Genomic DNA, 14,505 nt, shown 5'->3' with positions numbered 1-14,505 from the left:
GAGAACAGATGGTGCGGTTCCAGTCTGGAGACCCAGGAAGAGCTGATGTTTCAGTTCAAGTCCAAAGGCAGGAAAAGGCTGAGGTCCCAGTTGGAAGGCCATCTGGCAAGAGGAGTTCCCTCTTACTTGGGGAAGGGTCAGACTTTTGTTCTGTTCAGGCCTTCAACTGCTCAGATCAGGCCCACCTACATTGGGGAGGGCAATCTGCTTTACTCAGCCCACTGATTTAAATGTGAATCTCATCCAGAAACAACCTCATAGAAACACCCAGAATAACGTTTGACCAAGTATCTGGGCACCCTGTGGTCCAGTCAAGTGGACACATAAAATTAACTATCACGTCTGTCCGATCTGTCCGTGAAGAACCAGAGCCTATGAAGTCCTGCCAGCCATCCCTTCCATGCCCCCCTCCTGCTGCAGCATCGTGCAAGGTGCACAAGCACGTGTACGAAGTACGCAGACACACAGAGTACGTTCCATTGCTCTGTGAAGGCTCAGAAAGCGCACACTGGGTTTCTGTCCTGAGGAGCTGAACCAGCTGTCCAGGGAGCCACGTGGTTTGACCCTCACAGAGGCGGGGCTGACATCCTACCTCCCCGTGGCCGCGTGGCCACGGTCCGACCCCGAGGGTGCTTAAGTATTTTGCACCTGATCCCTGAGTGAAACCAAGATCTCTACAGAGAAGAAAGCCTTCCAATCCCCAGGAATGACCCACTTTCAAGTAATTTTCACTGCACCGGAATTCTGGTTTATCAGAATGACGTTGGCTGCGGCACAGAGAGATGGACATGCTCTAGGGGCTGGCCCCGACTTTGCACCATCAGTGTTTTAGTTGCAGAGGATTTGGCCCACCAGCATTTTCTGGGAGAAGATGAAAAATTTCGTTCAGCAACTGTCAGCGTGTCTTCCATGGCTTCTTATCCAAACTGGTTCTGGTTGTGGATGAGCTCAGCACATTGAGGTGAGCAGGCTGGAAAGTGATATTTGGGTTAAAATGTGAGATTGCCCCCATTTCTCCAGAGAGGTGGGTCTGGAGAAGGTCGTGAATCCTGCCTTAGAAACAACCAAGGAGAGAGAACTTCTGTTCTGAGGTGCAGACCTGGCAATGGATTGGTGTTTGTTCTAAAACCCCACTTATAAAGGCAGCTGGAGATTGGATCAAACTAAACCATCTTATTTGTAATTGCCGGCTGTGCACACTTCTCAGGACAGACAAAACCCTTCTCCCCTCGTTCCCTGATGTCACCAATATGACTGTAAAATAGAGGACTGGGGGATTGGAATCAGAGAATGAGGCCTTTAATCCAACCCCGAGACCCCAGACGAGGAAGCTGAGGCGCAGAGAGGTCCTAAGACTCGCGAGTCACCAAGTAACTCGGTGGCCGAGCAGGAAACAAATAGCTCTGATTTCCAGCCTCTCCTATTTCTATGGCATCATTCTGCAGCTCCCTATCAATAAATGGATGTTTCAGAGTCGTTACTTCTGTTTTTTTTTCTACTTGACCCTAGTATTAGTTTGCTTGGGCTGCCATAACAATGTACCACTGATGGGGTGCCTTAAACCACAGAAATTTATTGTCTCCCAGCCTGCGGTCTGGAAGTCCAAGATCAAGGGCAGCATTGGTTCCTCCTGAGGCCTCTCTCCTTGGCGTGCAGACAGCCGTCTTCTCCCTGTGTCCTCACAAGGTGTTTCCTCTGTGTGTGTCCAAATCTCTTCTTAGAGGACACCAGTCAGAATGCATTAGGGCCCACCCTAATGGCCTCATTTTTAACTTACTCATCCTTTTAAGAGCCCATCTTCGGATATAGCCATATTCTGAGTTCCTGGGTGTTAGGGCTTCAACATGTGAATTTCGAGGGGACACAGTTCTGCCCAGAATGCCTCGCCAACATTCTTAGAGTATTTTGTGAATTGTTTCCATGCACACAATGCCATTGAACCCTCACCACAGTGCTTGAGAGGGAGGTGTCACCTCTACTTGAGACGTTAAGTGACATCATCACATGGCCTGTGGTGGACACAATACCTTAGCAGGCCTTCTAATCCAGAGGCCAGGGTCTTCTCACTAAATGTTCTAAAATCATGACCATCGCTCTTTGCCAATCAGGATGTATAGATGTAATCAATTTACACAGCCCTGCTGTCCCCAGGTAAGACGAGATATTACAAGTCCTTTTCATGACCTTCTGTAGGTTAACGAGATGCTTGACTTTGACCTTCCCCTGGTCCACCTCTGAACCTTATAACTCCTCTAAGTACAACAGTTTCCAAATCCTGAAAGTGTAATGATTTAATATTTTGACCACACAAAAGTGTCCCCAGTCTAAGCGACAGCACCCAAAACAGCTGAGTCAGCGCATTGGGTCCCCGGCAGAGAGCTGAGCTCCTGTTCTCTGGAGACCTGCTGTCCAACAATGTAAACATGCTTAACGCTACAGAGATGTACACTTAAAAATGGTTAAGATGGTAAATTCAATGTTATGGTTTTTCTAACCACAATAAAAAAAAAGAATACCTTAAAATGTATATCTACAGCTACATCATGAAGAAAATAAGAGAGCCCGCAGAATAGGAGAAATTTGTTGTAATCATCTATCTGATAAGGGACTTGTATCTAGAATATAAAAAGATCTATTGGGGGGGAGGGATAAATTGGAAGATTGGGCTTAACATATACACACTACTATATTTAAAATAGATAACCAACAAGGACCTACTGTATAGCACAAGGAACTCTGCTCAGTATTCTGTAATAACCTAAATGGAAAAGGAATTTGAAAAAGTATAGACACTTGTATATGTATAACTGAATCACTTTGCTGTACACCTGAAACTAACACAATATTGTTAATCAACTATACTCCTATATAAAATAAAAAATTTAAAAATAAATAAATAAAAAGATCTATTACAGCTCAATAATAGAAAGACAAATAACCCAGTAAAAATGGGCAAAGGCTCTGAACAGACAGTTTTCCCAAGAAGAAAATGGGCCTTCGGTCAAGACTGGTGCTTAACCAAAGGAACCGGTAGTCTTCCCTCAGTAGAAAAGTATCCTCAGCTAGTTCCGTTGATTTATTGCTAGATTAGCTTCCAACCTGCCAGAGCTGACCGACAGGCACGAAATGCAGGGTACATATATGTAGTTTAAAATTTTCCACTAGCCACACTAAAATAAACAGGTGAAACCAGCTTGAATAATCTATTTTATTTAACCCGATGTGTCCAAAATAGTATAACTTTAATATGTACCCAATATTAAAAGTTATTAGTGAGATATTTTATATTCTTTTACTAAGTTTTTACAGTTCAGGGTGCACTTTGCATTTGCAGCACATCTCAGTTGTAGAATTTGATTTTCACTGGGAATATCTGATCTGCCTTTAGATTTCAGGATAGTTGTAGTCGAAAGAGAAGCTACCCGTAACCAAGTTGTTTTCAGGTTGTTTAAAAATACTCAGCATTTTCCCAATAACTGAATCAAGTTTGAGATTTCAAATTTAAATAAATTAAATACAATTTAACATTCCAAGTCTGTGCCATTTGGATTTTAAATTCAAGGAAAAGGTACTGGCCGGTTTTAAGGCAGTGCTGTTGTTAGATTTACATCTTGAAAAGATCATCTGGCTGCTGGGCAGGAAAAGCGGAGAGGCTGTCACACTGGTTTAAGTGAGAGAGTATGGCTTGGGTGGTAGGAGGGGAAGAGGAAGGGAGGGGGGCCCCTGGAGCCAGGGCCACCAGGACCCACGCGAGGGCGTGTGTGGGAGTGGAGAGTGTTGACCCTGGTGCTGGACGTGAGCCACTGCAGAGAACCCAGTGGGGGTGAGCGGGGGTAGCAGGTCTGGGGCGACCCGAGCATCTCATCTGGGGCATCCGTGGAGACGCCTAGCAGAGATCCAAATGCAGACGGGAACTGAATTTATAAGACAGGGCTGAGGGAGAGGTCAGGGCTGAAGATGTGAACTTAAGGATCATAAGACATAAACAGTATAGGGAGGTGTGGGATGGGACGACGTTGCCTAGGAAGGAAGTATGGAGAGGAACAGAAGGTCTAGGACCCAGGTCTGGGGTTGTTGAATATCTGGAGGTGGAACAGAAGAGCTGGAGAGTCACGGAAGCCAGGAGATCAGGGTGATTGGAAAAGGCGCTGAGGGCCAACCCGCTGAGCGCCCAAGTAGGTAAGATTAGGATGGAGGATTGATCACAGGCTTGGCCAACAGGAAGGTTGGTGTGCTGAGCTTGACCAGGGCTATTCCAGGGGGTCCTGGGGGCTGACACCCAGCTGGAATGGGCTGAGGAGGGAACCTGAAGCAATAACTATGCAAATGCTTTGAAGTTAGGTTATGAAAGGAAACAGAGGGACGAGCAGTGGCTGACAAGGTACGCATGGGGAAGAGAGCTGTTGTCCCAAGGCAGAGCATCACGCTAGCGTTACTGAGCCAGCTCACCTGTTGACGGTGGTGATCCATGCAGCAGGGCAGTAGAAACCCCTGATCACTGGCTTACTGGATACGCACACTTCCTTTCAGTGAACTGCCTTTTCACATCCTCTGCCTGCTTTCTTTTGTTGTTCACCTTTTCTCGTTCCTTTGTAGACTCTTTATGCTGAATACGAATGCTTTATTTGTTGAAAGACTTGCAAACTATTTCCTCCGGTCTGCCACTTATCTTTCACTTTGTTTCCGGTGCCTTTTGTCAAAATGAAGTTAGCAATTATAATATAGTCAGAGCTGTCCTTTTCTTGTTATGGGTTGCTTCATGAGTCTTGTTAAGAGATCCTTCACTACTCTAACGCAGTAAAGATGGTCTGCTGTTTCCTTCTGAGCCATTTTCACTTTTGCTTTCACATTTCTGTCTGATCCACAGGAACTAGATTTTTGAGCGTGGTGTGAGCTCTTGGATTCACCTCTCTTCTCGTCCCTCATCCACGGAGGCGACAGCCTGCTCTCTGCTGTGCTTTGAGGAGCTAAGAGCAAGGGCCCACCCTACATTTGGGATGAAGGGGCCAGGGAAGGGCAGTGTCTCTCAGCCACTGGTCAGTGTGCTGTCACACCAGCAGCCCTAGGACAGCAGTGCCCGGGAGACAGGCAAGCTCCGAGGGGACACTCAGGGCAGCGGGCGCACATTCTGAGTGGCTCCTGTTTCTGACAACAAGACCCCCGGGGGCCTGGACACTGTAATTTAGTCTTCAAGAGAAACAAAACATCTAGCAGTAGGTAATACCTCATACCAGGAAGACTTGGTAACTGAAATGTTTATAAATTGCTGGCGGTGGGGAAAATAATAAAGGTACTTTGGAGAACAGTTAGTAACCTAGATCTTCTCAATCTGAAAACGCTTTCACATCCACAACCTCCACTGACAAAGACCCTTTTGCCAAGCTCGGGTAACGTTTATCTTCTTTAATGAATGAGGAGATGAAGCCAACTGGCTGAGAAATGCTCCCCCAGTAAGGAGACCCGTTAATATACTTTCTTCACGCGTCCTCGCCCACAGACACAGAGAAAGGGCGAAGGGCTGGAGTACTAGCCACAGTGCCCGGGGCCACCGCTGCTCGGGCCTCCCTCCCCCTCCCCCCCATGCTCCCAGGAACGGGGTGCAGGGCTCCAGGGAAGCAGGATGAAAGAGGCACCCACGTGTTGGTCTTCCAGGTAGAGACCACCTTGGGACCAAGTGACTAGAGCTTTTTGCTCCCACCTGGCCTCCTGGGCAAGAGTACTTTTAATTTGACAACCTAACTCCCGTTATTTCCTCAGGGGGCTAGGATTATACTCTCCTCGGTAACAGAGATTCCTGTCTGGCTACATGCTCTTGTTTCTGGAACATTCTTAAAGAATAAATTCAACAGTGGGAGTGTCAGGATGGGCGAGGAAGACGTGACAAACATCCATTGCACCAGGTGCCTGGGTCTGGTCCAGCGAGCAGCTGTCAGCAGCTTCCGCCCAAAGGCTGTGGTTCTGCCTGGAAGGCCAGCCTCAGGGTGGCCACGCAGGGACTTCCCAACCTGCTCCACGGGGGGGCCACCAACCCCGCCCACGGGGACAGCCGGGCACGTTTAATATTAGCCATGACTCACTGGGGCTTTTCTCTCCAGTGATAACACTGGGAAATGAAGGAATCAGCTAAGACATTTTAACAGCCTGTGTGGTTGCCAAGTTAAAGGTCATGGGGTCAGGAGGCGCGAGCGGTCATCCTCAGCGGCCAGCAGGACCCTGCTCAGCAGCAGCGCAACCCGGCTGCCCCCATCTCTGGGCGCTGGCCGGCCAGCCCGCTGTTTCCTTTCCCTTCTGCAAACCTTCACTCTCCGTCCCCATGGTTCCGCTTTCACAGTCTGCTTCTGAAGGGAGCGCAGACCTTCTGTTTCTATTTCATTTTAAGAACGTTTGTGCTAATCACTTTTCTAACAAGATATAAGTAAGACAGGACAAGCAGTAGGATTCCAGAAACTTAAAGTTGGTTATGGCCAAGATCCCTGGTCCAGGGCGTGTCTCTCTTTCTGAAAAGCAGTGCCCAACGGATCTGAGTCTAGCCTGCATTTCACATCACCACTCAGCAAATTTGCACTGAGGGTTTAACGGGCCCCCCTGTCCACAGCGTGAGGACAAGAGAAGGCAACTGTGAACCAGGAGGACAGGCCTCCCCAGAACCCAGAGCTGGCCCCCTGATCACGGACCTCCAGAGCTGTGAGAAACACGTTTCTGTTGTTTGAGCCATCTGGTCTGCAGTACTTTTGACGGTAGCCCAAGTGGACCCAGACTCTTACGTCCAATTTTAAGCAGATTTGCCTTCTTCGCAGATGGATTCGGCGGCGTGGTGGGAGATGTAGGGGCGGGGAGAAGGGGCAGCAGAGAGAACAGAACAGTTGGGCTCTGGTCCCGCTTTTAGGCCAGGCTGAGGGCACCATCAGAGTGGACCCTCCTCCCCACGCTCAGAAGAGTCCCGCCGCCATCTACCAAGTGTGTGGACCCCTCTGTGCATTTCTCACGGGAGCTTCCTTCCACTGAGTGCTGCCCACGTGAGCAATTCCTCACCACACAATCCTTTTTTGGAAAACACAATGCCAATCATAAAGGCAGGCTTGAGTTGGGTTTTGTTTCTAATACATATATTGAGTTTTGAATCTTTCTCTTTTCCATCATGTATTTGAATCATATCTTCAAATACCCAAGTTTGCTTACGTTAAAGAAAAAAATTATTTCACGCTGTTAAAGACGACATTATTCGGAGACACTTGTTAAAGCATGGAAAGGCGGACTTGATCCAAGAGGGGGCCTCGTATGGGTGTTGGGACCCCTGCAGTGGGACTGGTGAGACCTTGTTTTTTTCTTGCAGTAGAGGAAAGAGCTCAGACTGAACTCTGAATGCCACACGGGCAAGCGGGAACTCACAGCCAAGGAGCAGGGTGGGTGTCAGTGGATGGAGAGTTATTAAGAGGAGCCATTAGGGTCAACTAAACATCCGGGGTTCTGGCTAAATCTACCTAAGAGGACTCTGGCTGAAGGCAAGCCAGGGTGAGCGGTCATCTGGGGGTGGTTGGAGGGCGAAGAACCCAACTAGATTTGGAGGGTTAGCAGAGATGGGGGCCAGGGGATTCTAGCCAAACCAACTTGGCAGGATTCTTGCTAGAATTGGACAATGCTGAGATGAAGACTCAAGTCCAAAAGTTGAGGCCTCATTGAAACTCAGGGGATCCTGAGTAGAGCTCGGTCAAGGAGAGAACCTTTGTCATTTATTTATGGTTGCTTTATCTAATAAGAAACAAAGGATGTGAGTCATGAAGGCACTCTTTTTCCCTAGAGCTCTTTAAAAACAACAGTCCTAAAGAAAATCTGTAATTAGTAATAATTATAAGAGTTGGGCAAAACCTGGGACCAAGCAATTGGACTGTTGACTGTAGCAGTACTCCCTAGACTGCCCTTTATCATTCTCATACCCACAATTACCATGCAGCATATTTTAGAGGTCCACCATCATATTAATCTATTTCTAGATAGCTACTTCAATATGTATATGGTCCGAGTATCCCTGAGAAACTGAAAAGTCATCTTAGCTGAGGAAGGATGAACTCTAAGCACCCTATCACTGTAACCTGCTTTGTTTTCTGAGACCTTAGGACTCCTTATGCAAAATAAATCTCAAGGTTAAAAAAAGTCTAACTGTGGGTTGGAAACTGGTCTGGATATTATTCTAAGCTCTGCCACAGGCAGGCAGCTTGTCCCTGAGCAAGTTCCTTGGCCTATCTCTGCCTCGGCTTCATCATTCGCAGAAGGTAGGGTAAGGAATATTACTCCCCTCTCATTATTATGGATGACAAGATGTGCTTATGTCCTTCTGCAAAATGGGCTGCCTCTTTCCTAGGAAGGGTGGAAGTCATCGCCCAGGTATATATCTTTTTTTTTAATTTTTAAATTTTATTTATTATTTTATTATTTGAAAAAAATTTTTTTTGGCTGCTTTGGGTCTTCGTTGCTGTGTGCGGGCTTTCTCTATAGTTTTGGCGAGCAGGGGCTACGCTTCGTTGCAGTGTGCGGGCTTCTCATTGCGGTGCCTTCTCCTTGCCAAGCGTGGGCTGTAGGTGCGCGGGCTTCAGTAGTTGCAGCACGCGGGCTCAGTAGTTGCGGCACACGGGCTCTAGGGTGCGCAGGCTTCAGTAATTGTGGTGCAGGGGCTTAGTTGCTCTGCAGCATGTGGGATCTTCCCCGACCAGGGCTCGGGCCCGTGTCCCCCGCATTGGCAGGCGGATTCTTAACCACTGCGCCACCAGGGAAGTCCCAGGTATACCTCTTAAAGAGATAATTAGATTAAAAGCATCATGGTGTTTACAAAGAAAAATAATTGAATTCTGGAGTGGACCAAGCTCGAAATGGGGTTTATAGCATACTTCTACCTTTTTGGTCCAAACAAAAAAGTATTGCTCGAATTACTAAAATTTCCTTTCTTGCCTCATCTAACTGATGGGAGACAGATTCTAAGTCACGTTCACACTTCCGATCCATGAGTACTTGCTCACTAAGGTGAGATACCTGCTTCGTTTTCTCCTTTGCTGTGTCTGGAGCATTTCCCAGTGTTTCATCCACTATTGTACTCAACCCACAGTTGTTGTGTGATGAGTAGATGACCGTGTTGCATATTTATACCATAAATTAACAATTTCCCTTTGCTAGGCGTTAGGTTTCTAATTTCTTGTTTTATTAACCAATGCTGCAATGTGCTACCGTATGCATCAATATCTTCCCAGACATCTGGTTACCTACTTAAAGCTGAATTACAGTGATTTAGAATTTTGCAGAAGAAAAAAGGAAAGCAATATACACAAGGAAAACGAATATATACAAGTGAAACAGACCATAAGGTTACAAAAGTACTGTAAGGAAATAGCCATAAACGTTAATAGTGGGTATCCCTTGACAGTGAAATTACTGATAATCAGAAAAGAATACCTTAAAAAAAAAACCTGTGATCCTCGATCATTGAAAGAGAATTTAGTATTTCCTTGCATGCTGCCATGTTTCTCAGTGTTTTTGCCATGGGTTCTCGAAAACGTGCAGCCCACCTCGCCAGACAAGCAGGACAGAAAGCGCGGGAACTGCCCTCGGGTCCCCGCAGACGCCCCGCCTGATTAATTGAGCGAATTGGAGCTGCGCCGCCAAAACCTCAGAGGGCCGGGCCCAAACCCCAAACCTGCGCCTCCCGGAGCTTTTTATCAAGGGGGATCGGGACACTGTCGGGCCTGGGGTCTGGACAGGAGGCGCGGCGCAGAGCCCACGCCGCCTGCAGGGCACCGGGAACGGCCTGGCACAGTCCCCTGCCCTACACCCCACCTTACCCCGCCCCCTGCTCCTGGCCCGGTCCCCCGCCCCTCCCCGCCGCTCCAGGAGTAGGCCCCGCCCCACGGCCCCCGGTCGCCGCCCCCGACGGCCCAGGCCCCGCCTCCTGGCCCGGCGTCTCCCGGCGCCAGCCCCAGTCCTGGCGCCGCAGGCCCCGCCCCGCCCCGCCCCTGTGCGCGCTCTGCTCGGCAGCCGGCGGGACGCGGCGGCGGTGCTGCCCTCGCTCCTTTGTGCTCGGACGGCGGCGGCGGCCTCTCGGGTCCTGACTGGCGTGTCTTCTCTGCTCGCCAGCCCGCGCTCTCCGGTGACGGACCATGTCGGCGGCGGGAGCGGGCGCGGGTGTGGAGGCGGGCTTCTCCAGCGAGGAGCTGCTGTCGCTCCGCTTCCCGCTGCACCGCGCCTGCCGCGACGGGGACCTGGCCGCGCTCTGCTCGCTGCTGCAGCACACGCCACGCGCCCACCTGGCCGCCGAGGACTCCTTCTACGGCTGGACGCCCGTGCACTGGGCCGCGCACTTCGGCAAGGTGGGCGCGGGCGCTTTAAGGCGCCATCTTCCGCGGTTTTGTCGTGGGGTGTCGGAGAAGGCGGGGGCCGAGGCGTGGGGGGCGCGGGGCGTGTCGGGAACGCGGGGCGCCAGCTGGGTCGGCCGCCAAGGCGCCCCGAGGGGCCGGGGCGCATGTGCGGCGGCGCGGACGGTCTGGGCCCAGAGGGGCGCGCGGGGAGTGCCGGGAGCGCGGGCGGAAGAGGGCCCGGCGGCGGCGGCGGCGGCGCCCGGAGGGGCCCGGGGCGCATGTGCGGCGGCGTAAGCTTCGAACGCCGGCGGCTTCCCGGAGGCGCCGCCCGGGCGGGTGAGGGCTCCTCGCCGCCGGCGGTGCTGAGGGCCGGGCCTCCCGCGGCGGCCGGCTCGGGTCGAGGTGCGGAGACGCGGTCCGCGGGGCGGCGCGCGAGAGTCCGGAGCTTCTCTGAGGAAAACCTGTGTGAGGAAGGCCGCGGGGCCTCCTGACGCCCCTCCGACGGGGACGCCCGGGCGTGAGGCCGCCGCGGCCCGAAGGTCGCGTTAGAGGGTTTCCGTGGTCAGCCCGTCGGCTTCCCCCGACGGCTGGGTCGGGGCAAGGTGACGCTCGGACCGAGCTGCTGGGGGCTTCCGTGTGGAATGTCGTCCGTGCGCTGGGGACTCGGCTCGCCCGGCTTAGGCGAACCTGTGGTGTTTGAAGTGTCACGAGACTGGAAGGGCAGCGTGCTGCTGTGAATTGTGAGGAGCTGCGGCAGCGTTTTCCTCATCCGTGCGGTAAAGGGGGTTGTTCGCTGGGAGCGGTGGCCGCAGAGGGAGGTGCACGGTGCTGTTGTCCAGGGTGGCTTTCGTGACGAAGACGTGGAGACCCCCGTTCGGGGCCCTCGCCCTGACAGGATGGGGTTGGGTTGAAGTCAGGACACGCTTTTGCGGAGACACAGGCAGGATGGTGGTGAAACGTGTTCCCGTCTTGGGGTGAAATGGTTGTGTTGTGGTTAGTTACCTTTTTGCACCTGACGCGGCCGCTTCGCTTTGCTCGAGGTGCGGCGACGCAGGGGCTGAGCGCGCTCGCGAAGTGAAGCCGGGTTTACGTTAGCGAAGGGAGTGCGAGGGAGTCGCGACGGCAGCGGTGAGGGGCTGGGCGACAGCCCGCGGCGCGCCCCGCGGCGCTGCTCCCCTCGGTACCCGACGCCGGGAGCGAGCGCCCTCGGGGAAGCAGCCTCGACGCGCAAGGCGGAGGGCGCCCTCCTTGCCGCCCTTCGCCCCTGCCCTTGAACGCAGGCCTCCCCGGGCCGAGGGGTGGTCTCCCCGCCGAGGGCGCCGTGTGCACTGTTACAGTAAGCTGCAGGTAACGCTCAGAGCGTTGCTTCCCAGCATCGCCTGTGCCTGTGTGTCCTGGGGACAGGCGCCCTCGTAAAAGGCAGAGGCACGGCTCCCCTCGGGATTCCGATCCTCCCAACCCTGGGTGAGAAGGACGCCCAGTAGGACCATCCGGTACGTCCTGTGAAGTGCGTCGGCCTCGTGACAAGTGGTTACTTAGACTGTGTCCCAGTCCGAGGCTGCTTCGGGCATCTCCGGGATTCACAGTAGCCGAGAGCGCTTAGAGCGGTCGGTTTCACGCCTGTGTATCTTACGGGAAGAGTTCACGGAGTCTCTGCTTCCGTAGAAGGCGAGCGGTAGGTGAACCCCGGAGACCAGAAGCTGCACCCAGAGGCCTTTACTTCAGGGCGTTCAGTTGTCGTTAGTCACAGTGAGCGGAGAGTCTTGGATACAGAAGGGGCCGCAGAAAGTATCGTTCGGTCTGTGCGAAAAGGCTGAGCGCAGGCTCCCGGTCCTGTGCCCCTGCACCCTGCCCACAGCTTCCCTCCGTTTGTGGGCCTGGACGCGCTCGCTGTGCTCAGCCTGGGCGACAGCCGAGCGAGCGTTCCGCGCTGTGAACCCCTCCCAGCCCTCAGGCCGCGTTCCCAGCGACGCGCCAGCTCTGCACAAGGGTCCTCACCTCTTTATGAGGCTTGCCCGCTCCCGGAGGACTGCACGTTACTCAGGAACTCTGATCACGCCTTGCCTTTACCAGCTGTCGCACTGAACGGTATCTGTACAGAATTCCAAACCGGGTTTTCCACATCCAACCCACAGGTAACAAATTTTAAGTCCAGGGAGCTCTCGGTTGATGTTAAGACTAACTGCTTCTGGCATACCAAGCGATTTTCATCCTTGTTTCATTTTTGTTGGGCTTGAGACCTGCTCACCTTATCACTAGGATTGGCCGTCATTTTTTGCTCAGTACATTGATAAAGGCGATAGATAAAAATATACCAAAGTGGTACCTCTTTATCAGCCATTACTCTCAGATTCAGACTCCTGGAGGACAGGTCATGTTTTAAAAATCAGTGTACCACCAACTGTGAGCGTTCATCTCACAAACGTTGATGGCAGTGATCTGTCCTTTACAGAGAAAGGCTTAAATTGCTGAAAGAGGATAAGAGACACGGGTTGAGACCCGAGTGTAGCTGTTCTTCGCTTGAGGTCTGTTCTCAGGAGGAGAATTGTTGGCAGTAAGAGCTTTTTCTCCAGCTGCATTGTGCTTTGGGAGGGAAACGGGACGCTGAGGACATGCTGGGCGGAGCAGTGTAAACCTTTGAGGACAGCAGGCCTTCTCCCGCCGTGCTTGGCACACTGGAGGCATTTGCTAAATATTTGTTGAGTGTGCTGGTTCTTCCAGAAGCTAGTATGGTACCGATGCCTGGCTGCACAGTCCTGTCCTGACTCCTGTGCCTTTTTGTTTTAGTCACCTGCTAGGGGCACAGCTCACCTGTGCTCTAGGCCTTTTCATCTTCGATGGGAGGGAGCGGTCTGTACAAACAGTATGAAAAGCCGAAGCGCTGCCCTCTCCCTGGCTCCATACATCTTTTCCCTAAGGAGCTGATCTGGAGCTGGGCCTCAATCGTATTCAGCCAGTGCGGCCAGTGCAGGCTGCAGAAAATTGTCTTTGCCTGGGAAGGGTTTACCGACCAATCACTTTAACGGTTTTCTTCTTTAGAATAGAGCGTGCAAGTGGCAAAGCTTAGTTCTGACAAAAGTCTGTGAATATGCAATCTAGTCTTTTCTGACTTTGGCTTTTTTAAACACAGAGGTATAGTTGATTTACAGTATTATATTGATTTGGGCTTTTTCAGTTGTAGGAAAAACAAAATATTTAAACTTGTATAGTGTCAGTTGTTTCGACTTTCTATTCCTGTGTACCAACTTTGTTTTACAAGGACGAGGGAAAGTGTTCTTTTAAATAAGGCTTTTAAAATTTGTATGATACTGGGAAGGAATGACTTAACTTTGTTTTCTTAAACAGAAAAAAAGTTTAACAAGAAATGCCACTCATCTCCATTACAGAATTTAGATTATCTGTGTAACGTTGAATAGTATACTGACGTGTATGCCTGTTGCATCCCCCTCCTGCTGTTCTCCAAGGTGGAGTGCTTAATACAGTTAGTGAGAGCTGGAGCCGCACTGGATGTCTCCACCACCCGTTACGCACAGACCCCAGCCCACATCGCCGCTTTTGGGGGACATCCTCAGTGCCTCGTCTGGTTGATCCAAGCAGGAGCCAGCATTAACAAACCGGTAAGGGAGCGCCCATGATTGACGCGGTCGGTAAGGGAGCGCCCATGATTGACGTGTTTGGTTTTTGTTTCCTTCTTCCAGTTCTAATTACATGGTGTTGAGTTTTAAATTGAGGCGTTAATTAGAGTTTGATATCTTTATCTGTGGGCTAACTGGAACTTATGTTTATGAAGTTATTTGTGGATAATTGGCCCGTCACATAGCAATGTCTTGTGTTCAGAGTGCTTTCGCCTGTATGTGACTTATTGTGCCCCACGGTGAGTTGCCCAAGGTCACAGCTGGTGAGTGAAGGAGCCTGGCCTTGAGCCTCGGTTTCCTGGCTCCTCTGCTCACAGCTGCCTTAGCTCCGTTTCCACAGATAATTGTGAGAACACATCTGTTCCAGCAAGAGAATGGCAGTTAAGTCATCTGCAGTCATCTGTGTGGTTCAGGTAGCATTAGTAGGTTGAGCAGCACGAGTTGTCTTCAGGTACGGGGTGGGGATGATGGTCAGACGCAGAGAAGTAGCCAGGTGTCCTGTAGGCAGTGACTCCTGGACACCGAATTGA

The 14,505-nt window shown here is 51.3% G+C and overlaps 1 protein-coding gene across 3 annotated transcripts in view; it reads left to right on the top strand.

Moving 5' to 3' along the window:
- The first annotated feature begins 9,989 nt into the window (after positions 1-9,989).
- The window catches only part of ANKRD10 (ankyrin repeat domain 10), a 33,037-nt gene continuing 28,521 nt past the window's right edge, over positions 9,990-14,505 (top strand). The window contains exons 1-3 of one of the 3 annotated variants that reach the window (XM_060129340.1): positions 10,505-10,676; positions 12,288-12,475; positions 13,805-13,957. In XM_060129340.1, coding sequence (XP_059985323.1) covers positions 10,505-10,676; positions 12,288-12,475; positions 13,805-13,957 — 513 coding nt within the window. Of the gene's footprint in view, positions 10,353-10,504; positions 10,677-12,287; positions 12,476-13,804; positions 13,958-14,505 lie in introns of those variants that run through there. The other 2 variants (XM_060129342.1, XM_060129341.1) reach the window with 2 other exon arrangements.

Source organism: Lagenorhynchus albirostris, chromosome 18 (genome assembly GCF_949774975.1).
Source record: "Lagenorhynchus albirostris chromosome 18, mLagAlb1.1, whole genome shotgun sequence".
Taxonomy (NCBI): domain Eukaryota; kingdom Metazoa; phylum Chordata; class Mammalia; order Artiodactyla; family Delphinidae; genus Lagenorhynchus; species Lagenorhynchus albirostris.
This window is presented reverse-complemented; position numbering and strand designations above follow the sequence as displayed.